This window comes from Oryzias latipes, chromosome 5 (genome assembly GCF_053564925.1).
Source record: "Oryzias latipes strain Hd-rR chromosome 5, Olatipes_Hd-rR_3.1".
Taxonomy (NCBI): domain Eukaryota; kingdom Metazoa; phylum Chordata; class Actinopteri; order Beloniformes; family Adrianichthyidae; genus Oryzias; species Oryzias latipes.
In genome coordinates this window covers 19,225,655-19,252,041 of record NC_136241.1, presented here as the reverse complement: position 1 = coordinate 19,252,041, position 26,387 = coordinate 19,225,655, and the positions used below count along the sequence as shown (strand labels likewise).

The window sequence follows — 26,387 nt, the reverse complement described above, 5'->3', positions numbered from 1 at the left end:
TATATATTACAATGATTAGGTAAGTTATTGATTATGGAATTTTTGTTTTGACTGGTTTAAACATGGCAGCCAGTCACATAAAAGACTCAGCCAATGACTGGTCCACCTTTAAACAACTGAGAAAGTAATAAATCCATTTGGGTCAACCCTTATTTATATGTCTATGGTGAGACCAAGCTTGACCAGAAATGTTTTTGGTCGGTTTCGGTTTTAGTGAACATCAATAGAAAGTAATGAAACCTATGATCAGTTTCTCTTTCCCCTTTTCGGCACATTTCCTCTACAGGAAGTGGGGAAGTTCAGGTAAAATGCTCTAGCATGATGGTGGATACAGAAACGCATGTCTTAAAAAAAAAAAAAAAACTCAATTCCTGAGAAATGAAACCTAAGAGCGTGAAAGTGGAGCCCCCCCCCCCCCCCCCCCCCCCCCCCCAATCCCATCACTGCCTCTGCAGCTCACAGTCCGCACGGTGGATTCTCTCAGACGGCAGCACTGAAGTTTAGAGACAAAAAAAGCGACCATGAACTCTCTGAACCAGCAATACGAGGAGAAGGTTCGTCCCTGCATCGACCTGATCGACTCTCTCCGCTCTCTGGGTGTGGAGAAGGACCTGGCGCTGCCGGCCATCGCCGTGATTGGGGACCAGAGCTCGGGGAAGAGCTCGGTGCTGGAGGCGCTGTCAGGGGTGGCGCTGCCCAGAGGGAGCGGTGAGTTCTGGAAAGCTTTAGAAGAAAAAGTGTTTTAAATACGCTTGTTAAAACTTTTGGTTTGTGTTTTTTCTTTAATTACGCCTGTAACCATCCAAAAAGACAAGACTTGATGCAAATCTACAGCGACAACAGTGCCCTCTGCTGTTGAAAAACCAACGGGGAAAACAGAACATCTCAGCTATGCGGGAATCAGAAATGTATGGAGTCCTATACTGTTCATAACTAAATAAATAAATATTTAATTCAATAAATAAATATGGCGTCATGCAAATACACAATCAACCAATAAATATCTCATAAATATATAAAAAGATCATGAAATTGTGAAAAACCTGCACACAGATTTTAAATTAGCCATTATATTATTCAATATATTTCATTTTGCTTTAAAAACCTGTTCATTATTTTAAAACAGCATTTTAAAATATTCATTTTATTCATGTGGAATATTATTATAATTCTACTTCTTTTTTCAGAACCTTGGATTTCAAAATCAATATTTTCCAAAGTAGCTTTGTTTTTATTTCATGTTGCTGTTTTTCACAATGGCGTATTTATTTCATGAAGAGCTTTTTCAGGAGAATGGGTCTATCTGTCAATCAAACCAGACAAGGCGGAGACACTTTTGTGATTGGCTACTTCTTTACTCAGACATGAGCAGCAGCACCCTGACTACATCGGTCGAGGATGTTTCAGCGAACGTGACGGCGCGATGCCCACTCCTCAACACTAGGGGGAGTATGCACCTCAACACATCCACAGTGTTACCAGAAATTGGGCAGTTTTGGTTCTAAATTTGCGGATAAAAGTGGCTTTGGGCGAGTGTGCATAATTCAGGTAATTTTGTGGTCGGTTCTGCAATTTTCATCTTCTCGTGAACATCTAGTAGTGGTCTAAGTTAGGCTGAGTGGTCGTTGGAGTTCCACAAAACTTCTATGAACTTGAGTTCATTAAACACACCATGCCGCGTGTGGGAGGAGCTAGCAGCCAACGCTTTAGCCTGATAGCCACTTGGAGCTGTACCTGTGTTTATCTCACTTAAAATGCATGGATGCACAGTCAATGCACATGGAGAATGTTAAGAGATCAGGTTTATTTATTTTGAATAGTTCTACATGATAACAATGTTTCCATGTTTGAGTTCATCCCAGAGAGTCTTTGCTTCAGGTCCTGCAGTCAAACTACGTCTTACGTGTAAATCAGAGCGCCCAGCGCATAGTGTGTTTGTGTGTGTGTGTGTGTGTGTGTGCGCAAGTTAAGGGTCTGTTGTTCAGTTCGCCAGAAAAGTAATAATAAAAAAGTATATCCAAAGTATAGAGACTGAATCTTTTAATAACCCGCTCTGGAAGCATCTGAACGGGGAAGTGAACCCCAAATCAAACCCCGGATCTCCGCTGCGTTTTACAACCAGAAAGAGAAACTTTCGCAGGAAAAGTTCAACCTTTTTCCCGAGAGGGGAAAAAAGCAGAGGACCTGATTCATAATCATTGTCTCAATGAAAATAGAAAAAATATCATAAGGTTCAGGAGGCCCGAGCAGGCTTGTTCCGCTATCCGCTGCTGCCTGCTCTGACTCTCTGTCGGTCCGCCAGCTCGCCTCCTATGGCATGGCTTGCCATCGAGCTGTTACCTGCAGAGCAAAGGAGTGCTGAGTGAATGACGTGACAGTCAGGAGTGTTTCACGGGGAACTTGGACACGTGGACAACCGGAGCTCCTTTGGTCCACACAAACCCTCAAACTACAAAAACAGAGTCGTCCATGTTTGCACATTTTGCTGCAGACAGATAGTTTGTATCAAATGTCAGCAAAGCCGCGTGGATATCGCCGAAATTTGTCATCTCTCTGACTGGCACACCGCTGAGCGGGTATCGAGGAATAAGAGTCGATTTCCATGGATGAGCCAATGAGCGTTTAGATCCCGCCCACTTTCACTGATTGACAGATAGACCCATTCTCCTGAAAAAGCTCTTCATGAAATAAATAAGCCATTATGAAAAACAGTAACATGAAATAAAAACAAAGCTACTTTGGAAAATATTGATTTTGAAATCCAAGGTTCTGAAAAAAGAAGTAGAATTATAATAATATTCCACATGATAAAAAATGAATATTTTAAAATGCTGTTTTAAAATAATGAAAAGGTTTTTAAAGCAACATGAAATATATTGAATAATATAATGGCTAATTTAAAATCTGTGTGCAGGTTTTTCACAATTTCATGATCTTTTTATATATTTATGAGATATTTATTGGTTGATTGTGTATTTGCATGAGGTCATATTTATTTATTTAATTAAATATTTATTTATTTAATTATGAACAGTATAGGACTCCATAGTAATGAAACCCTCTCTAATGAAAATTGTGTTTTTAATATGTTCATGTGGCATGTTTCTGATTATGCAAGCTATATTTAAAGAAAATAAAGCTTAGAACTGAGTTCTGAGTACTTCTTCATTCAAATTGTTGTGAATCAGTAGCAGACAAAAAAAATGCTGTTGGAAAAAGCTTTTTGGAGTGACGTAGAAGCTACTATCGGCAGGCCACGACCTCCCTGCTCCGCTCCATTCTGATGCATCTCCCTTGCAGATAAATGGATCCATGTACGTCTTTGCTTTCCTCATCTGAGTTGGTATTTGGCTCAAAACTGTACGTAGCTATAGCTCCAATATTGCTCACAATTTTGCACCAGTAATTTTGTCTTAGCTGGAGAAAGTGTAAACAAAGAGATAGGAAGTCAGGGTAGGCTTACTCCACGCAAATCAAAGACTATAAATGTGAACTGGACTGAGTAACTTCCCCACTCACATTCCAAACAGGAAGTACCTGCTGGTCCCAGAAAGCGAAGTCCCATACTCTTCTATTGGAAAATAAACACCTATTACTCAGTCCTTCTATCTATCAGAATGACTGTTCTTGCTCTGGGACTTTTTTTTAACATGTTCTTGCTAATCCTAATTTTTTTCTCATACTTTTTTTTATCTCAAGTTATAAACTTGCCAATCAGATGCCCAAATAAAAGCATTTGGTGCCCACTGGCCCCCACCTTGAAACATCTGAAATCTTTGATATACATATCCTCTTGAGCCCACTTTCAGTGGAAAGGGTGTGGCTTTCCAACAAGCTCAATCCTGATTAGGGAGAGTGATTGCCTTAGAAATGAACTCAGACCAATCACTGCTTTGTCTTCCGGTTCTAACATGGCGAAGTCCGTATTGCAGAAAAATGGAGACTGAATTGACTTCATTTTGTTGAAAACTGGAAGTAAAGCATTTTCTATGGGTGATGTTTCACTCACTATGTCCAGTTCTCTCTTATACAGTCAGTGGCGCCAACAGTTCAGCCCAGAGTACAGAGTACTTCTAATGAACTGCTGCCACTCTGCAGAAATGATGTCCTAGAAAAAAAAATTGATTTTTTTATTTTGGCTAAAGTACCATTGGGAATGCTTTTACAATGATCAAAATATGATCAGAGTGGGACTTTTATATAAAGGCATCAAACTTTTACTATTAAGTTTTTTAGTGCATCAAAATGAACCATTTATACCATAATTATTGAGGCATATCTGTTTAAGAAAATCAGAAAATGTCAAGTTTTTACTGGAAATTATTCACAATCAGTTCAGATTGGCTTATCAAAAAAAGGCTTGCCAGTAAATTTACTCCAATGCTACCATGAAATAGAAAAAGCTGAAAGCAAAGATGAACAACCCTGGAAGAATTTCAGGCAGTCAGCTCAACAGTGCATTAACACCTCGCCGTGGGCGGTTCAGCCCAATTAACTCACATGTTCCGCGTCCTACTTGAGAACCAGGTGTGCGCTCCATGCCCTCTTTATCCATGTCCGCGAACGCTGCACTTGTCGCCCCACCCTCCTCCTCAGCTTCCGCCTGCGAGCTCTGTTAGGGTCATTTTATACCTGAAGTTTTCTATGGAGATTCTGTTTTATTGTATCTGAACGGAGCCTTATGCCAAACTAAAGGGAAATATGGAAAATAAAGCATTCTCTACTGCATATATACTTTGCCTAATCCAACTAACCATTGTTTGACGATAACGTTAATTTTTAAGTAGTTTTTAATCAGATTCTTTTTCCTTTTTTTATTTTTTACATTATTTGGACAACAGGTATTGTGACAAGATGTCCTTTGGAACTGAAAATGAAGAAAATTACTAAAGGCCAGAAGTGGAATGGAAAGATTCATTACCGTGACTTTGCAGAAGAAATTCAAGAACCTGCAAATGTGGAGCAAAATATCTGTCAAGGTGCAGTATTCCTGGATTTTTATCAAATTCTAATCATTTGTAAAAGCGAACAATGAAGGCTAACTTACCCAGGGAACATGATAACACATAACTAGCACTGAAGGATGGTCAAAGAATAAAAAAACGATGGATGGATTTTTCTCCTGTGTAAAATAGCAAAAATTAAATGTGCTTGGTTGACTCTGACCTAAAGAGCTTTGCATACGTTTGAAGAGAATACAAAAGTATTTCAGCTTGTAAAATCTGAAAGGTAAATGCATTCATCTGTAGCCATAACATGCTTATGCTGTCTTTGCAGCTCAAGACAAAATGGCTGGAGTTGGGGTAGGGATCAGCGATGAGCTCATCAGTCTAGAAATCGCATCCCCCAACGTTCCAGACCTGACCCTTATTGACCTGCCCGGCATCACCAGAGTGGCTGTGAAGGGACAGCCAGCAAACATTGGTGAACAAGTATGTTGGTGTCGGACTTAAAGATTTCATTCAGAGTAAAATGCTTTGATTTCAATCCCTAAATTGCTACTGTAGTAAGTCAAAAAACAGCACAAGAGTAGGAGCTTAAAGTATAAAAAACCCAGAATACGATAAGTTAAATTGCAAAATGGAATACAAACTGAAGTGCAATAAGTAAACAGTAAACTGTTATTTTAAACTGTAATGTGCATTGTGTGTAATAAGAATGATTGTGCAATTTTATGAAAACTATGACCAAATGACTTTAATGGCTTGAGTCGTGAAATCTGGACTTAAGTCTTCTTTCTTGAAATGTTCTCATCCAGTCTCAGTGGTACTTGCATAGATCCTCCAGGTGAGTCACACACATTCATGCAACTGGATAGCTTCATTAAGGGAAGCAGAGAAGAGAACCAGAGAGTGGTGAAAGGTAAAGGTCTCTTCCTTTTGAACTCTTTCCATGCCCCGTCATACTGTCGCTACGTGTGGTCGGGTGGAGTTCTGAGACATATAACGTCTTAATGAAGGAGGGGTAAGAAATAGTTGCTCCATTTAGAATCTGTAAATTGTCGTCTTCAAATGATTGTCCTTTGTTCCATTTGAATGTGCAAAAAAAACTACAAATTGGTCCTTAGACTAGCCACAAACAGCGGCAGCGTGATTGGCTGATTTACGTTATATGCTCCTGAAAAGATATTCATTTGTGTAAGATGGGTGTGCTCATGTGTGAAATGATTGTTTGCCATTCTTGTATGTTATGCCAAAACAATTTCATTAAAACAATTTTTTTTGCAATTAATGCTTACGTACAGATAAAGAAACTGATCTGGAAATTTATTGGAAAACAAGAAACCATTAACTTGGTGGTGGTTCCATGCAATGTGGACATAGCAACAACAGAAGCTTTGAAAATGGCACAAGAGGTTGATCCAGAAGGAGAAAGGACTCTTGGTAAATGACAGAACCCTGAAAGAAGTGACTTTAGTTACCATCACTCAATACTTTTAGGAGAGTTCATCAGCTACTCTTTTTTTTCTCCTAGGTATTCTGACCAAACCTGATCTAGTGGACAAAGGCACAGAGGAGACTGTTGTTGACATTATCAACAACAAGGCTATCCCCCTTAAAAAGGGCTACATGATAGTGAGGTGCAGGGGTCAGAAAGAGATCACAAAGAAGGTTTCTCTCACCACAGCTCTGGAAAAAGAAAGAAACTTCTTTCAGGAGCATTCACATTTCCAGTGAGTCTATTGTTCAAACAAATACAAATCCTAGCTTGGGATGTATTGTTCATAACTATACATTTCTGTTGCAGGACTTTGTACTATGATGGCCACGCCTCTGTTCCCAAACTTGCAGAAAAGCTGACCTTGGAACTGGTTCATCACATCCAGGTGATTTTCTTTTCCTAGCTCCACCCATTAGAGTGGTTATTTTTAGAAAAATAAAAACCTTTTCAGAACTTTTAGCTTAAACTACCAACTCAAAAAATGGAAATATTGTAACCCTGTTGCTATGTTTGGAAGGCTATGTGGAGAAGTCGATGTGACAAAGTTGTGTAAGATTAAATAACTCTGTCATGGACCGCCTTTTTTAATTCTCTTAAAAATATGTTTTTATTTGTCTCTCTTTCGAGTTGACAGATTTCAGTTGGTATTAAGTCTTAATGTTTTCTGTAGAAATCACTGCCTCATCTGGAGGAGCAGATAGAGACGAAACTCAAACAGACTCAGTCAAAGTTAGACAACCTAGGTTGCGGGCCCCCATCTGAGCCCTCAGAGAAACTCGGCTTTCTCATCGATGTGAGTAAAAACAGCTGTTACTTTTTCATATCCTTTCTGTGGGTGTAAAAAAATAAAAGAAATGATGTTTCATTATATACAGGAATAAAATTGTAATCATTCACTTTTTTTTCTGAACCTCTCGTGCTGTAGAAAGTGACTTCATTCACACAGGATGCAGTATATCTTTCCAAAGGGGAGGATTTAAGATGCGGATACAAGTCCAAGATCTTCTCTGTACTCAGACAAAGATTTGCCAGTTGGAACCTTCTCATCGAAGACTCAGGAACAACATGTAACTAAGTTCCCAACCTCACATATGGTGTACTGTACAGTCCGGTCTTACCTTTTCAAATACAAACTCAAATGAATTCCTTAAAAAATCTTTGCAGTTAGCTGGAATATTGAAAAAGAAGTGGCCCAGTATGACCGCAAGTACCGAGGTAAAGAACTGCCAGGCTTCATTAACTACAAGACCTTTGAGGCCATGGTGCAGGAGCAGGTCAAACAGCTGGAGGAGCCTGCTGTGCTGAAGCTCAAGGAGGTGTCCGGTATGTCTTTTTTTAAAGCGTTTTCAGAAAGTACTGGCCATCTTGTAGGGTTGTAATGGTACACGTAGTTGTACCGAACCGTTTCGGTACAGCAATTTCGGTTCACTTTTGTACCATTTCGGTTTTTCGTTTGTTTATTTTTCCCCCCAAATGTATTAACTTTGCGCCGAGGCGGAACTAATGTTACTCGTGGTAGTCCGCCAAGACTCTCGATGGTTTCTGCACTCGCGCACCTGTACGAAGGGGGGGGGGGCAGAGCGTGGGAGCGGGTAGCGCAATAATGTGTGTGAGTGCGCTTTCAGGGTGTGTTGCTCAGTTTTTTTTTTCAGGCCAGTGTTAATTATCCAAAATTTTTTGGTTCCTGGCAGCTAATAGTTTTTCTTATTTTATAAAGCAGATCACCAACATAGGTCAATTTTATTTATTGTTATATAAAACTAATAAATGCATTTTGCAAGTAATTTTTTTCTGCCTTTTTTGTACCGAAAAATACCGAAAATAGATAGATAGATAGATAGATAGATAAAAACTTTATTAATCTTCCAAGGGAGAAATTCAGGTGTCCTGCTGCAAAACACACACAGTAAATAACAATAAAATAATATTTAACAAAAAAGCAGTTCATAACAGGCAGATTTGCTAAACAGCCGTACCTAACCGAAACGTATCGCACCCTTTGAAATTCTGAATCAAACCGAATCAAGATTTTAGCGTATCGTTACACCCCTACCATCTTGGTCCATTATCAGGTTGTTGTAACACAAGTAGGACTAGGTTTTTAGTCAAAAAAACTGAAGCTTTATAATTAATAACCATTTTCATAGACATTTCTTTTGATAACTATAATTTTAATGTTGGTTCTATTGTTGTCTTACAGAACTTGCAAAGAAAGAATTCTTTGCCTTGATTCAGAGGAGTTTAGTTGGACTACCTAATCTTATGAGGGCAGCTAAGGTATGTCATTTTGAACTCATATAATTATTGCCCCTTTTTTCTAAACATATCTACTGAAATAGACTTTAAAGAGCTGAATACAACCATTTCAGTCCAAGTTTTGTATACTGTATATGCCAGTGGCTTATACACGCAGCTAACTGTCAATAAGCAGAATATTTAACAGAATGTTTTGCTTACCTTTAGTTGAAGACTGAAGCCATCACAAATGAGAAGGAAGCGCTTGCTGAGTCCATGCTGAGGACACAGTTCAAGATGGAAATGATTGTTTATACCCAAGACTGCAGATACAGCAAGAAGCTAGGGAAGAGAAAGAAGAGTGAAGTCAACTTTCCCAACAACACCAGTGACATTGGGGCCAGCCTAAAAGAGATGGCTAAACATCTGAAATCCTATTATCAAGTGAGTACACAAACATTGAAACTTGCAAAAGTCATGTCAGCATTTAAAGATGTTTGTGACAAATCTGAATTATGGAGATAAGGAGTACTAATCAAAATACCAGATTCACAATTATGAGTTCAAAGTACATAGGCTTCCTTTTTGTATCTTTATAGTTTCTGTGAATAAGTTGGTACAAACGGCCACAGATATTTCAGTGATCTAAAGTGGGATTTAGTTTTTTTATCCAAATCTTATATTGTTTTAGTATTTGACTGTTGAGAGTTACATACATACAGACATACATTTTATTAACACAGGATCATTATTTGCAGTACAATACCATACTGATTACACCACAGCAAACGTGCAGAAAAGTAAATCAAAATCGATGCAAAACCAATAATAAAAAAATTCAAACATGCAAGCACTTATAAAAAATAATGTCCAGTATAAATTAGGGGAAGTGACTTTAACAAAGGAATGACAAACAAAATAGAAAAGAAGTAGTCCGCTCCTGCACTTGATTAGTTAGTCATGCCGTGTGAGCCCGTGAGGAGTGGACAAACAAAACACATAACCAAAAAACTTAAACAGGACAGCAGGGCACAGTATTCCGACACTAAAAACAGAAGATGCACCATATTAAAACATTTGATAAATAATTTATCCATTGTTTAAAACATACATCCGCTGTGATAAAAGTGTAAATACCTGGTGCATCGCAAAACCTCACGCCCAGTCCGTAAAACCTGTCATGACTAGCGGAACTAAACAGACCAAGACGCTGGAACCCGGAAGGAGACGCAGGTGAGTTCTGGAATGGTTTAAAAGGGTTTAATATTCGGATCTTGGTTCAGAGGTAAGTTAGTGAAGCGGCAGACTGCGAGGAGGACCCACGACGAGGATGGAGGATTTTCGTCGGCTCGTGACGTCACTGGTAGCTTTGTCCATGGCTCGTGGTGAACTCAAGGATCGGCAGAGGCTCGTGGAGAATTGGAGGATCGGCAGAGGCTCGTGGCTTGACAGGTAATGACGAGGCTGTGTTCCGGAATAGCAGCAGACTCAGGCGACCACTCGTGGTAATGGATTCCTGGAGACAAGGTAAGACCAAGATTTAGGCAAAGGCTTGAAAGGCAAAGAACCTGACGACCATGTTATGCACCATCAGGGGCAATGAACTTGCGATGAATACTGGTCCTGGAGCTCTTTAAGAAAGGCAGGAAGGTGATGAGGTGAGCGGTTGCAGCTGTGTCGCATCAGGAGCCAAGCAGAGAGGGGAGGGGGAGAAGACTGACAGAGGCACCATGAAAAACCCCTGATAAAACAGGATCTACATTTGGCGTGATCCTGTCATAAAATAAAAATAAAAACATCAAGCACAACTAATGCTGCTCCGTGAGCTAACCAGCTTTTTCACAGGAAACTAGCACCATAGCAACCATACGTCAACTTCCTTTAAGTACCCTCTGTACCATATATATATATATATATATATATATATATATATATATATATATATATATATATATATATATATATATATATATATATATATATATATATATATATATATATATATATATATGTATATATATATATATATATATATAAAAGCCTGGAGAAATGCCAGGGACTCAGAGAAGAACTGGAGAAAGCATGGAAAGTGAAGGTGACAGTGGTGCCTCTGGTAATTAGAGCACTCGGGGCAGTAACCCCCAAGCTGGAGGAGTGGCTACAACAGATCCCTGGAAAGCCCTCAGACCTCTCAGTCCAGAAAAGCACAGTGCTAGGAACAGCTGAAATACTGCGCAGGACTCTCAAGCTCCCAGGCTTCTGGTAAAGGACCCGAGCTTGGAGGAGAAACCACCCGCGGGGGGTGAGAGGGGCATTTTATATATATATATATATATATATATATATATATATATATATATATACACACACACACACACACACACACACACACACACACACACACACACACACACTTGGCTTTAAAAAAAACGTCCGTGATTCCGCTCTTCAGCTACAGACACACTCCATTCATCAGAGAGACCGGATAGCAGCCTTCGAATAGGCGAAGGGGGTCTGCGTTTCTGTGCTGTGTCTATCAACAACACGTGGTGTGAGGATGTACAGACTGTTCACCAGCACTGTTCGCCTGATGTGGAGTTTTTGATGCTGAAGTGCCATCCCCATTTCCTGCCAAGATGGTTTACAGACGTGTTTTTGGCCGCCGTCTATATTCCCCCACGAGCCAACTCTACAGCGGCACTCTGCAAGCTCCATGACATCATCGCATTAGAGACTGCATATGATGATGCTGTTTTTATTGCTACGGGCGACTTAAACAATCTTTGGACTGTATTTCTTAAATATCACCAGCATGTAGACATTCCCACTCATGACAAGAACATCTTGGATCATGTTAACACTAACATAAAGGGAGCGTACAGGGCCGCACCCTGCCCCCGCTTTGGATACTCGGACCACATCTCTTAGTTTCTGTACCCAGCCTACAGGCAAAGACTCAAACAATCTAATCCAGTCACCAAACAGGTTCAGCTCGGGACACCTGGGACTAAGAGTGCATTGCAGGACTGTTTCATGACTTACAGAAGCAGCACCAGTACCATCAGTGCCGCAGAGAGCCTGCCCGATGACCTCAATGCATTCTACACCCGCTTTGAAACGTCCACCCCCCATACAGAGGGACCAATACACTCTTGGACCATTACACCCCTCTCACCCCCACCAGTCATCTCTTCAGCCCAGGTAAACAAAGCTCTGAGGAGGATTAACACCACAAGGCGGCAGGACCGGACAACATTTCTGGGTGAGCCCTCAGAGCAAGTTCTAACGAGCTGATAGACGTTCTCACTGCCATATTCAACCTCTCTGTCAGCCAGAGAACCGTCCCCTACTACTTCAAGACCACTACCATTGTTCCCAGGGAGAGCTCTCCCACCGGCCTGAACGACTACAGACCAGTAGAAAAAATCAGCTGCTACAAGGAAAATATGATCAAGATCAACATGTAAAAATACCTGACTGTGTTAAGTCAAAGCTCCCGCCAGCTGGTTGCAGTCATTATGAAGTGAATATGCAAAAAAATTGCTGTTTAAGTCAATAACTGTACCTCCATAAGTACTGCTCTTAACACGTACAAATGAAATTTGTTTTTTGAGCATGCATCTTTGTCACATGAAAGTTCACAAGTATTTAAGGAAAAGCCATTTTACTCTTTTTTTTTAAAGCAGAATTTACAAAATTAATGTGTGACTTCTCAACTGTTCTGTCATTAAACCACAGATTGCCGGCCAGCGTCTGGCTGACCAAGTCCCTTTGGTGATCCACTACCAGATGCTGCAGGAGTTTGCCATCCAGCTGCAGAGAGAAATGCTGCAGATGCTTCAAGACAAGAAGAAAATGGAGTCCCTGCTTCAAGAGGACCATACCATAAAAGAGAACCGGGTCCACCTTCACAACTGCATTAAACGCCTGTCAAAGGCACGCATGCTACTGAGTGAATTCAGTATGAGCATGTATGACTTCACCCCAATGCAAGTTTAAAACTAGAAATCTACTAAGAAATCTTTTTTTTTCAATAGTTATATTATCTTGAGGACTCTATGTTGCTTCTCTTGAAGTTTGTTCAAAAGTCTGTTGTAACTGAAAAAAATTAAATCCAAGATGGCTGCAAGACAGTCACAAAATTTGAAATAAATCCTTTTACTTCTGAAAATCCTCAGATCTTAAAAAATATAGATGATATATTTTGTAGACTCTCAAGTGGGGTAAAGAACAGAGAAGCCTGTGGAGGAAATTCCATCAAGGCTTTGCCTTTTTAAGCTGAGAGGAGAATCACCTAAAAGTGAATATTTGGGGATGACATTCTATAATTTGTTTACATGTCAGTTCCGTGTAGATCTCATTTCACAAATTACAGGAAAGCTGAAAGTTATTTTTCCTTTCTTTAGATGTCGGTGAAGGTTCTCATTCATCCAGGTTACGTTGTCTTGCTCCACAGCATTTTGACTTCTTGCTTGAAGAGTATTTTTAAGATGATTAAAACAGTGAAAAGAAAGACAGAGGCTTTCATATTTCCATGTCATATATCAGAGGGTTCATTAGGAAAATGAAAATATTTAGAGACCACAGGGAAGAAGAGTTGGCTGTTGTGGAGCCAGATGTAGCAAGATCATTGAGGATGAAGTGAGGAAGACATTGAAGAGGAAGAAGATGGAAAGGCAGATGGGCCTCACAACGTACCTGTGGAGGTGTTTATATGAGAGGTGGCATTAGAGTGAAAAAAAATATATAAACATATCTGAGAGGTTTAAAGGTTATGTAAATAGGCATGAAAAATAATACAAATGTATGCATCTCAGTTTGAATAAATTTTGCGAATAAAAAATATCCTCTAATTTCCTGATATTTTTTAAAACAAGTCCTGCAAATATGTATGGAATTAAACTAGGATGCACAATATTTGATTTTTGCTGGTGTCTTTATGTTGGCTAATTCTAATAAACCTCTTTCTATTAACTATTTAAAACTATTTTGTCCAAGTACAAAGATAAAAAAAAAATAGACAGAGCGGTGTGGCAAAACAACTTTGAGAAGAACAGATCTCAGAAGTCAGTCAAGATAATCATGATTAATCGTGTTAACATAACTTTTTGTTGTATCGAAATTATTAAAATATCTTGTCTGGAAAAAGTACTGGTGTATTATTCTGATATAGATTTGAATGTCATGTTAACTCCTTTCGATTGTTATAACTTAATTATTTTATCTCATCTCTTTTAAAAATTAAGTTGTGTTAAGCTATGGGTTTCAATCAAATTAACTTGCAAATTTTAGTCAAAAGAACTGACATATTTATTTGACTAGAACAAAAGTGGACTATAAAAGAATTTGAAATGCTCTGAAGTAGAACTACTATATTTGAACACCAAGATTTTTTTCATCTTTCCATTTTTGACTGTAAAAACATTCACTGATGGAAGACTCATGGCGTCCGTTGTGGCTTCCTGACTGGCTGGCAAGTTTGCGGCAGAGAGTGAGCTGGATTTGACTTGAATTAAATCCTTCTTTTTCTGTGAAGAATCTGGAAAATTTTCTAAACTAAAAACTGAAGGCAAGATTAAAAGAAATTGGCAACGGGACATGAAAAAATCGAGGTTGGACGCAAAAGCAGCGGCGGGTAGGCACAGCTGTGTTGTGACTGGGAAGGAGTAGGGAGACGATGGGGAGTGTGAGAGTGAGAATAGCATGGAGATTGAAACAGGGAGTGAAAACAGGGGTAATAGTTTTGATGTAGCTGATGTTAGAAAACAGGTGATGTCAAATTACATTGATGAAGAGGGAGGGGACAAGTATAAAGTCATTCTGAGATTTTCTAAAGGAAATGGGGTGGGTTATTTGAACGTGATAAAGCTGACGACTATTCTTAAGAATCTTAATTCTTAAAAATTCTTAAGAATCCCATCTCTCAAGACTCGCTAGAATCTTGAGAGATGGGAACCTGTTGAGGAGTGAAGAGAAAAGGGTCAAGGCCTGTAAAATGTGAGAAGTGGGGGGAAACATAGGCTACGTTCACACTGCAGGGCTTAATGCTCAATTCGGATTTTTTGAAAAAATCTGAATTGTTTGCTAGACCGTTCACATTTCCAAGTAAATCCGAACTTTTGTGATCTCCAGTGTGACCGTGACACGACCCAAACGAGACCCGCATGCGCAGAAGCCAGAAGAATACTCAACGGTGAACGACGTCACTCGTTGTTTGCGGAGCAAACGTTAACAATGGATGTCAACAACAGTGTTGTCTAAAGCGGAGCTCTTTTTGTAATATTAAATTTATTTTCACGAAGGAGCAGCACAATTACAATCTTCTCATTTTAAGAAGGCAATGGAATGGATCGTCTGTACCCACTGTAGTGGAAGAGGAATGTGTATGTGTTGGGCCTGCGCGCCCCGTGTGTGTGTGTGCAAGCGCGTGCCGCGATAGAGAATAGGGGGGGGGGCAGTGTGGGCGCGCATTCATGTTGTGTGTTACGGAGGAAGGAGGGCGGTAATAAAAGAAGGTTTCCCCCAGAATAAATGCTATGGACTCTTTATTAACCCATTCTGGAGAATCTAAGGATCAGAACAGGGAGGAGGGGGAGGATCGCCTCGGGTCCCCCGCGCTTGAGCACGGTCAAAGGGGAGAAAGGAAAAAAGTTATCGCGGGAAAGGTTCAACACCATGCTCTGCCATTTAGCTGGAATTTTTTTCAAAAACCGCCCAGTTGCGATTAGAGCCCTGGAGTTTGGCTTGAAAAGAGTGATCACCCCAAATATTAATCCAATCCGTGACCTCCCTTCCCTTCCACTGACTGATCTCAGCAGCATAGTCCACCATGGTTGATGTTTACGTTCTCGTTCCCGCCTACTTCAACGCAAAATGATGACGTTTGTTGCGTGTCGATGACGTACAGTTCGGAATCAAGTCGGCTGGCCGGTCAGACGGCGGTCGCAATTGAAAAGAACGGCTACAATTCGGAATCAGGACGGCAAACCCACGGGGCCTGGGTCGCAATTGAAAAGATCGGATCTGTGTCATTCAGACTGTCATGAAAAGATCGGAATTGGGCCACTTAGGGGCAAAAAATTCGGAATTGGGTCGTTTCAGCCTGCAGTGTGAACGTAGCCATAAAGTTGTCAGTATGAGTAAGGTAGGACTGGGAGGTCAGAGGTCGAGAGGAGTGATTTGGGGCATACCAGTGGAGATGTCCATTGCAGAACTCAAAGCTAACTTAGGAGGGGCAGAAATAAGAGAAGCAAGGAGATTAAGTGTTTTTTGTGATGGTGTGAGGAGGGACTCAGAGAGTATAATGCTGTGATTTATGGGAAGGCTGCCATACAGGGTATACCTGGGATGCCTGAACCCATTTGATGTATTCACTGCCAGAGGTTTGGACACATTGCCGCTGTTTGTGAAGGCAAGCAGAGGTGTCCCAGGTGTGGAGAGGATCACAGCTATGAATTCATTAATGATCTGAAAAACCTTAGTGTTGTAACTGTGTGTGTGTGTGTGGGGGGGGTCATAGTGCAGTGTATAGAGGCTATCAAGTTCTGAGAAGAGAAGTCCATATTCAAAAAACCAGAGTACGACATAGAATTGCAGATGCAGTCAAAATGGTTGGTAAAGATTCTGAGAGACAAACAGGGGTCACATGCGAGGTATCAAATTGTATAAAGGAAAGAGACGCTGAAGGGAGAGTTTAGTTAGAGCTGAAAAAATCTGATCACATTTGTTGCTGAAGTTATTAACGCGACTTTGGAAACCAAGTCGAAAATGGAAAGAATACAACTTATTGTGAAAGAGATGGCAAACCATCTTGACATTAATGAGTTGACTTGGGAGAAGGTCTGGAACAACCTCATGTGGGATGTGGGATGTGTGGGATAGTAAATGGTTCTTATATTACAAGGCAATGCAAGGAACTTATTGGCGAATGGACAGGAATTTAAAATGTGTACAGATGACTTGGAACAAAAACCAGATATTATATGTATTCAAGAGATGTGGTTGAGATAATTTAGATTATAAAATGTCTAAATACAAAGGAATCCGGATTGATAGCGCAGAGAGGGTGGGAGGTGGTTGTGCCACCTTCATTAATAGCCATTTAAATTATAGGATAAATAAAATAGGGGCACAAGAGGAATTTATTGGCATGGAAAGCTACTGTATATTGGTCTGGGGAGACTCTATTTTGTTGATTATTATAATTCATCCAAAAAGTTGGATCTTAATCTTCTTAAATCAATTACCCTTTGGACAAGGGGCATGACTTCTTACGTGGGGATTTTAAGCACGTTATGGGGAGGGAAGGCGACAGATGCTAATGGTGAGGTACTGGAGGACTTGATGGATGAATTACACTTGGTGCTTCTCAATAATGGGAAAGAAACAAGAATAGATGTCCGAACAGGGAAAATGTCAACACTAGATCTCACTTTTGTTTCAAAAGTCTTGGCAGGATGTTGTGAGTGGGATATACAAACAAATAGCACTCACATCACATGTCGGCAAAATTATAGAGAGAATTATTACTGAGAGACATAGGAAAGAATAGGAAAGTCTGTTTCTAATAGATACTTAGTGGATAATGGAACCCTGCAAGGAAGTGTGATTGGCCCTGTGCTGTTTTCAATTGTGATTAATGATGTCCATAATTCCATCGGAAATGAATTTGGAAAGGCATTATTTGCAGATGATGAAGCCTTGTGGAAGACGGGACCGTATATTCGTTATGTGGAGAGAAAGGTGCAACACGCAATTTCGGAGGTGGAAAACTGGTCCTATGATAGAGGCTTCACATTTTCAGTGGCTCAAACAAGATGCATGGTTTTTACTGGTAAAAGGAAAACTGTTGTACACTTAAATTATAGGGAGAAGCATTGGATCAAGCGCGTAGCTTTAGGTATCTTGGAGTTATATTTAATAAGAAATTGAAATGGAGAGAATATCGATAGTATAACAGGGAGATGTAAGAAAGTCATAAATATAATGAGATGCTTAAAAGGCACTGGATGGAGAGCTAGTGTATGGTCTTTGAAACAAATATATATTACAATGATTAGGTAAGTTATTGATTATGGAATTTTTGTTTTGACTGGTTTAAACATGGCAGCCAGTCACATAAAAGACTCAGCCAGTGACTGGTCCACCTTTAAACAACTGAGAAAGTAATAAATCCATTTGGGTCAACCCTTATTTATATGTCTATGGTGAGACCAAGCTTGACCAGAAATGTTTTTGGTCGGTTTCGGTTCTAGTGAACATCAATAGAAAGTAATGAAACCTATGATCAGTTTCTCTTTCCCCCTTTCGGCACATTTCCTCTACAGGAAGTGGGGAAGTTCAGGTAAAATGCTCTAGCATGATGGTGGATACAGAAACGAATGTCTTAAAAAAAAAAAACAACTCAATTCCTGAGAAATGAAACCTAAGAGCGTGAAAGTGGAGCCCCCCCCCCCCCCCCCCCCCCAATCCCATCACTGCCTCTGCAGCTCACAGTCCGCACAGTGGATTCTCTCAGACGGCAGCACTGAAGTTTACAGACAAAAAAAGCGACCATGAACTCTCTGAACCAGCAATACGAGGAGAAGGTTCGTCCCTGCATCGACCTGATCGACTCTCTCCGCTCTCTGGGTGTGGAGAAGGACCTGGCGCTGCCGGCCATCGCCGTGATTGGGGACCAGAGCTCGGGGAAGAGCTCGGTGCTGGAGGCGCTGTCAGGGGTGGCGCTGCCCAGAGGGAGCGGTGAGAACAGAAATGATAAATGACAATGCCACTAATTATAATACTGTTTGAAACAAAACGCTGTATATCAATGTCATTTTTATGCACGTGCAGCTGTTTTGAAAAGAATAATGTCCATAAGGAAATAATAATAATAATAACGATACATTTTATTTAAGGCGCTTCTCTGGGCACTCAAGGTCGCCGAAGTTGTGATCAGTCATAAGAGGGATATTTTTACTGCGGTGAAGTTAGTTTTAATACCAAAGTCTCAGACATATTTGAACTTGTTAATAACACAGAGTTAATATTTATTGCATGACTTTATCAAGTAAAATGTAAAAATAAAAAAGAAAGGAGATCACCTGTTGTCAAAGACATCCATGAAGATATGCCTTTTAAGAGGAAAAGGAAACCACTCCCCATTGAGCCAATTCATAAAATTCTCTCTGGATCCCTTAATAAAGTCCCTTTCTCTTGTCTTGATTTCCATTCAGGCATTGTGACAAGATGTCCTCTGGAACTGAAGATGAAGAGAAAAAAAGAAGGGGAGGAATGGTATGGAAAGATAAGCTACCAGGACCGTGAGGAAGAAATAGATGACCCCACAACTGTGGAGAAAAAAATTCGAGAAGGTAAATGCTTTTTTTTTTTTAAGTTACGTGGTCCATGTGCTCTGATACTGCATGTTTTGGTTCTATGCAGCTCAGGATGACATGGCTGGAGTTGGATTGGGGATCAGTGATGAGCTCATCAGTCTGGAAATTGCTTCCCCTGACGTTCCTGACCTGACACTCATCGACCTGCCTGGCATTGCCAGGGTGGCTGTGAAGGGCCAGCCAGAGAACATCGGAGATCAGGTTGGCTGGATCACTTTTTTTTGTTAGATTCAGCTGTACAGAAAAGTGTGAGGTGTTGGAATATTTCACATAAACAGCAATTATCGCATTGTTTTCAAGCCCCTTCAACCAAAAAAATATAAACATAGTGGAAAACTACAAGCAACTTTTAGACACAGATATGTAACTCGTGCATATTCACCATGACAAAGATTTAACGAGTTGCACAATTGGTATTTCTCCAGATAGTTCTTCATTAAAGCTGTAGCAGTAGAGACATTCAGCATTGACCCCCCAAAAATTAATTTAAATGCTAAAAATAAATTACAAACAAGTTTAAACCATTTTGTATTTTCCATAGCAGCCAGCAGCTTGTTGGCTTTGTTTTTTTTTCAGTATAGCTGACAAATGTTTGATTGTCTTTTCACCTACTAAAAATGGATTTCTGGTCCTTGGCAACCACAAAGGAACCAGAGTTATGGTGTTTTTTTTTTGTTGTTACCCGAAACTTCACCAGACATCCTAAGATCAAGGTCAAGAGCACATTAACTTCTAAAACGTGAAATGATGGGCTAAAAAATGACTCAAACTTGTTACTAATCAACATTTAATTAAGGATGTAACAGGGAAAATCCTAATCTATCAACTAGCTCAAACACTGAAACTAGATTTGGTGATTATACAGAAATAGTCATAGGTTTTCTTCCCAATAGAGAATTTATAAAGATCAAGAAGCAGAAAAAAACAGAGTGAACCAATTAGTTGCAAACAATCGGAAAATTTTTCAGAGAGATCACAGTTTTGTCTCTCTGACTGCAGCTGAACCTTCATGACACAAAAACTGGAAGTGCCATCAAGTTGGCTCAATCCATAAGAAGTGGAAGTGGAGTATGATGGTTCAAGCTTCATTAACATAGACTGGTATCTCAATTTCAGATAAAGAGACTTATCCAAAAGTTCATTACAAAACAAGAAACAATCAGTTTGGTGGTGGTTCCAAGCAACGTGGACATAGCAACCACTGAGGCTTTGAAGATGGCTCAGCAGGTGGATCCGGAGGGAGAGAGGACACTGGGTAAATATTTAAGCACCTGCCTTCCTCACAGGTGACTCCTCTCTAAGGGGAATCCATTGTCTCCCTTTCAGGCATTTTAACCAAACCTGACCTGGTGGACAAAGGCACAGAAGAAACGGTGGTGGAAATAGTCCACAATGAGATCATCCAGCTAAAGAAGGGCTACATGATCGTCAAGTGCAGGGGTCAGAAGGAGATTACAGAGAAGGTGTCCCTAACTGAAGCTATAGAGCGAGAGAAGGCCTTCTTCCAAGATCACGCATATTTCCAGTAAGATAACTCTTCTCTTGGAACCTGTGCAAAACAATGTATGGACATGATTTAGAGATTTTTCCGTTCCACTGCAGTACCCTCTACAATGATGGCCATGCGACTGTTCCAAAGCTGGCTGAAAAGCTCACTCTTGAACTGGTGCATCACATTGAGGTGAATCATGACTCAGCTGAACATTTAAAAAAGGAAAAAGTCAGATTTGTGACTCCTGCTTTGCCATCTGCAGAAATCTTTGCCTCGACTGGAAGAACAGATAGAGGAAAAGCTAAAACAGACTCAGATGGAGCTGGATCGATATGGAAGTGGGCCTCCGACTGATCCAGTGGAGAGACAGGTTTTCCTTATCGACGTGAGCTCAATCTCTTTCTACAACCTCTATATGTGCAGTGTTATATGATTTACATGGATATAAAAATTCTCCTTCATCTGTGTTCTACAGAAAGTGACAGAGTTCTGTCAGGATGTTGTCAGTTTGACCAAAGGAGAGGAACTCAAGTGTGGAGAGAGGCTCAACGTCTTCTCTGCGTTGAGGAAAGATTTTGGAAAATGGAAAGCTCTCCTGGAAAACTCAGGAGAAAACTGTGAGCAGTGTGTTTTTGACCCTCATGCATAGCTTTTCTTTGTTTTTTTTATACACAAATTCTTTGGAATCCAGTTAACAGGAAAGTTGAAAGAGAGGTGGGCGACTATGAGGACAGGTACCGGGGGAGGGAACTGCCAGGCTTTATCAACTACAAGACCTTTGAGGTGATGGTCAAGGAGCAGATCAGGCAGCTGGAAGATCCAGCTATCATGAAACTGAAGGACATTGGAGGTAATTCTGACTGGAAATAAGTTACCAGAACTTATTTTTAAATGCATTTAAACCCTAAAAGATTGTCCATGAAAACTAAGCCTAAATATGTCTAATTTTAGAAAACAAGTTGTTCTTTCATTACATGGAGGTTTTCAGGTCATGTCATTACTTGCATGACCTGAGTGAAACTCAGTAATTCATTGAAAGTAAATCAAAATGTCATAAGGGGATGTAAATACAAGGAATGTGTTCCTACTGTTATACTACAAAAACAAAGTAATAAAGTTACTATTACCTTTATTTCTGTGTCCTTTAGATGCTGTGAAAAAGGTGTTTATACTACTGGCCCAAGCAAGCTTTGCTGGATTTCCTAATCTATTGAAAACAACTAAGGTAGAGTGATTTTTTTTCCGCTTTTCAGTTCTCCCTATCTCAGGGTTTTATAAGTAAAAAAAAAGATTTCCTTGTATCCTTGAGTCAGATGTCAAGACACTGTTCAATGGTCCAGTTCTTTGAACACAAAGGGGTTAATTTTACCATCTCAAAACTTTCTTGCAGAGTTTTGTTTCCAATACTGTCACAGGCACGATGTTGGATTTACAAAATAGGAAAAGACGTCCAAAGAAAGAAAAGTTCACATTTTTAAGGGGGTTTCAAAACTGGGTGTTGTTGAAGGTCCATGTGTCTGTTATGCTAGTAACTGTCGTATTGATCGGATCTCGTTTGTCCCCATGTTATGCCTCTGAAGTGATTCTGAAGTTTCTGAAGGGACTTTGACCAGAACTTTCTGTTCTGAGCTGGGCTGCATGCCAACTATATCAGCAGCTATCTCAAACGATTTATCTTATGACCTATTGTTTTTTCCAATAATCGCATTGTGCATTTTCTGGAAATGTTATGATATCTAAAAGTAAACTGAAATAATTTTGTGCTGATGATGTTAAAATATTGAACAAAAGGCTCATATCCATTTTTTCCTCCTGCTGTTTAAAAATGTCGTCTGGCTTGTTATACAGCGTCCTTTCCTTCATTGGTCGTCGTCAGCTTAACATTTCTCATTCTGTTGGTTGTACAAAGAGCACAATTGTATTTAATTTTGTTCATCGTTAATTTGGAAGACATAATAGAAATTCCATCCATCCATTTTCTTAACCCGCTATATCCCTGTCAGGGTCATAGAGCTCCTGGGGATCCAGTCTGTCGCAGGGCACACAATTACTCATACATGCACATCTAGGGACACTTTAGACTAACCAACTAAAAAAACTAGCATGTTTTGGACGGTTGGAGGAAGCCAAAGTGCCTGGAGAAAAAACCCCACACACGCACGATATGTTTATGTTAAGTTTATATTGAGTTCATTTGAAATGAAATGGTTTTTTTTTGTTTTTACAACAGGCAAAAATTGAAGCCATAAAGCAAGAAAGAGAGTCCTCTGCTGAAACCATGCTGAGAACTCAGTTTAAGATGGAGCTGCTAGTTTACTCCCAAGACAAGACCTACAGCAATAGTCTAAGTGAGAGCAAAAAAGAAGACCAGGACTCAGAGAACGTACCGCTAGCTCCTTACTCAGAAAGAAGCATCGTCTTCAGCCTCGACAACTACGCTACTCTTCAGGAGCTGATGGTGCATCTAAAATCTTATTACAAGGTACTTTTTTTTGAAGAAGTTTAATCTGAATTTTCGTTGATTTTAGCTAAATGTATGCATAGCTGCTATGGCTTCTATCTTTTATTCCACATTATCCTGCAGATTGCTGGCATGCGTCTAGCTGATCAAATCCCCCTGGTGATCCGTTATGAAATGCTGCAACAATCAGCCAGCCAGCTCCAGAGAGAGATGCTGCAGATGATTCAGGACAAGGAGAACTTGGATTTCCTGCTGAAGGAGGACTTTGACATCGGCAGTAAGAGGGCTACTTTGCAGAATCGCCTTAAGCGCCTTTTGCAGGCCCGTGCATACCTAGTAGAGTTCTAAAAACTTTGAAGGATCTGTTTTCTGCATCTCCAAATTACATGTTAGTGTAAATGTTCAGTTGTTGTGTTTGGGTAGTCCAGTAGAATCTGCTGTTTCTAACAGGAATGATTATCTTACAGCAGCAAAAGTCATTATATGGGCACACAGATGTTTTCCTTTTATATATTGTTATAATCACCTCGAGTGTGGAGCATGTTTTTATGTTCATTGTTTTATTTGGGCATATATATAGAGGGAAATTATTATCAGTCTGTGAACTTTGATTTTTTTATTTTTATTTGAAACAATAAAAGGGAAAACCAGACAGAGCGACAGAATCAAGAGAATTTTATTCAAAAATACATACGAAAAGCATTCTGTCTCACAAACCCAAACTCATTTAAGAACATTTCATTCTGTTCCACTGTTATTCACTGTTCCCTGCAGGGCTCTCTTGACTGGCATCTTCAATATCTGACTTCTCATCATCTAAAAGAAGACAAATTTTGAGTTTAACTTTTTGAAACAATTTTAAAATCAGTTGGCATTAAGAATAAAGTGCTCACTCTCAAGTGTCTGTTGTAGCTCCTGAATGGTGGTAAGAAGAACGTGGAACTGCTTCTTCCTCAACTCCAACTATGGTGGAACAGTAAATTTGATAGAAAAAAACAACAACTTTAAAATAAATCAAATCATCAGCGAAATACACAGAAGCTGCATAAATTCTGTTTGGATATACCTTTGCATCCACATTCTCTTTGATGTGGGACAGTTGTTGGAGCTCTTTGTCAAGCGCCTCTAGCTGCCTGAAAGAAAATAAATAAATAAAAATGAAGCAAAACTGTTGTACGCTGTTTACAAGCAATCGAAAATCTGAATTAACGGAGCCACTTACTTGAGTGTTTCATGCCTATCTGGATGCTGCTGGATTACCTTGGCTAATGCATCATATTCTGGAAAAAATACAAACATATTTATAATACTCCAAGGATGTTATTGAAAAAGGACAATAAATAAAATATGCAATCCATATCAAAATATCCTTGCCTTGGCGATTTTTTCGTATCCTCTTTGCCCTCTGAATATCTTTTTTGCATTCTGCAATCTTCTCATGTGCAGATGTGATGTTTTGTTCTGCAATGGGGGGAGGGTGGGGGGGGGGGGTATATAGATGAAATCTAATATTGTAAACAGAAATGCTTCCAGACGAGAGCAATAAAACCTCACCTATATTTGAATAGATCTTCTCATAGTTTTCCATTTCTCTAAGATTCATGTCATAAACCATCAACGTCTTTCCCATGGAAAACTCACACTGAGCCAGAGTGCCCAACATCCGCTGGTACTGTGTGAATCTACACGCAAACACAAGACCACAAGGAATTAAAGTGAGATTTTTTGTTGCATATTTAACAAGGAAGACACCATTCTACTCTTCGGGTATATAAAAACACATCATGGAAATGTATAGAAACAGCCTTTTGAAATGCATGGTCAGAGTTGAAACATTGTGCTGTGTGTCACACTCTGCTTGCCATAGATTGTAGAGAAGACAGTTACTCTTCTCCTTGGGTAAGTATAACTGCATGCAACTGAGACCCGTTAACCTTCTATGGAGTTTGATAAACTAGCTTGGAATTGCCTGTACACACAACGTAAGAACTAACTAATGTGACTTTTCTTTCGCAAGAAGAGTTGTTCGTAAATGCTAAATCACATTAAAATCTGGAAAGTAAATCTTCTGATGCGTCAGCTCAGACTCAGATTCATTCAGCACTGACCCTTCCTCCGGAGTCCCGGGCGAGTTGCACCATTTAGTGAAGCTTTTAAGCAGCAGGTTGATCCGGCGGTCATCTCCGGCTCCGTCGCCATCAATAAGAAGACGTTTCCGAATGACTTCATCTTTAACAGAAACGAAAGAGACAAGATAAACTATAGGCTAGATTGCAACCTGCTAATCTGAGCTAGCACTGCAGGGCAATAAATTAGCTGCACAGTTCTCCCAACTGATTGCGTAAACACTGCTACATTCTAGAAATAAGCTATTGTATACAATAACTTAACACATAAACACTTTATTTATTTTTAATAAAACTTTATATTAAACGAAGTAACCACCAAATTACCATCTGTTACGGCCCCCATGTTTGCAATGAGCAATACTATTTCCGGTAGAGCAAGATTCTTTTTCCAGGTTAAAATCAGCGGTTTCATTTTCTACTGCCCCCTATTGGTGGACATTCAATGTGGCAATTTTTTTCCCACATTTTTGTGCTTTTTAGACTCAACAGCAAAATTGAACTTTTATTATATTGCAGAATATTATTGGACTAAAAACCAATGACAGTTTAGAATACAATTGATTTTGTTTTATTTAACATTTTGCTTTTAAAAATGTCAGCTTACATTGTAGCATTACACATTGAATTTTAAATTCTAAAATGCATTTTTTAGATTGAATGCTTAAATTGCAAGCTGAATTATCAATCGAGAATGGCACATTACATATTTTGTTTTACCATTAAACCATTCATTTTTACCATGTAGCATTTAGATATTAAAATAATTGAATTATGAAAGTTTTATCATTTTCTTTCTATTAAAATATTAACTTCCTTTACTTTTGACAGCAGCATATATAGGTTCCTTTCAAACGAAATAAACCTCATGTCAAATTAAATCCTCCAACAGACTCACTTGAATAAAACATGTAAGAAAGTCAGGTCAAACATAGACTTTTCTATCAGTCAGACTTTGCTGCATATTCGTTCTTTTCTACTTTTATAGTCATATATTAACATGACAACATTGGAGCAGAATCCAAATAAAAGAAAGTTTAATAAATAAATTAAAAAAAAAAAAAAACAACCCCAAAACATTATTAGTAACTCAAATCGTTAGCGTTTTTTTTTCAAAACCAAAGAGCCACAATGGAATCATAAAGGAGCTGCATGTAACTCCGGAGCCTCAGGTTGCAGACCTCTGTTCTATAAGAACCTTTAGCTACTAAGTGGCTATTGAGGACAAAGATTTCTATCTAGCTTTAATTTCA

At 39.5% G+C, this 26,387-nt stretch overlaps 3 protein-coding genes across 3 annotated transcripts; 2 read left to right on the top strand and 1 right to left on the bottom strand.

Moving 5' to 3' along the window:
• The first annotated feature begins 437 nt into the window (after window positions 1-437).
• LOC101163162 (interferon-induced GTP-binding protein Mx) lies at window positions 438-13,824 on the top strand. The gene is made up of 12 exons (XM_023954997.2): window positions 438-708; window positions 4,842-4,979; window positions 5,278-5,432; window positions 6,245-6,383; window positions 6,475-6,673; window positions 6,748-6,826; window positions 7,112-7,234; window positions 7,367-7,508; window positions 7,606-7,764; window positions 8,642-8,718; window positions 8,905-9,120; window positions 12,415-13,824. The coding sequence occupies exons 1-12, from the start codon at window positions 522-524 to the stop codon at window positions 12,673-12,675; spliced, it is 1,875 nt and encodes a 624-aa protein (XP_023810765.1). The 5' UTR covers window positions 438-521; the 3' UTR covers window positions 12,676-13,824.
• Window positions 13,825-18,141: 4,317 nt separating this feature from the next.
• On the top strand, window positions 18,142-23,665 carry LOC101164884 (interferon-induced GTP-binding protein Mx). The gene is made up of 12 exons (XM_004068857.4): window positions 18,142-18,417; window positions 18,894-19,031; window positions 19,102-19,256; window positions 20,172-20,310; window positions 20,382-20,580; window positions 20,658-20,736; window positions 20,810-20,932; window positions 21,023-21,164; window positions 21,239-21,397; window positions 21,696-21,772; window positions 22,778-23,029; window positions 23,132-23,665. Exons 1-12 carry the CDS (start codon window positions 18,231-18,233, stop codon window positions 23,354-23,356), a joined length of 1,875 nt encoding a protein of 624 aa, XP_004068905.2. The 5' UTR covers window positions 18,142-18,230; the 3' UTR covers window positions 23,357-23,665.
• A 1-nt stretch (window position 23,666) lies between these two features.
• On the bottom strand, window positions 23,667-25,605 carry thoc7 (THO complex 7). Its single transcript, XM_004068856.5, has 8 exons — window positions 25,462-25,605; window positions 25,117-25,237; window positions 24,563-24,690; window positions 24,383-24,469; window positions 24,231-24,288; window positions 24,075-24,141; window positions 23,902-23,971; window positions 23,667-23,824 (listed from the first exon to the last, which is right to left on the bottom strand). Exons 1-8 carry the CDS (start codon window positions 25,547-25,549, stop codon window positions 23,763-23,765), a joined length of 681 nt encoding a protein of 226 aa, XP_004068904.2. The 5' UTR covers window positions 25,550-25,605; the 3' UTR covers window positions 23,667-23,762.
• Between the last annotated feature and the right edge of the window lie 782 nt (window positions 25,606-26,387).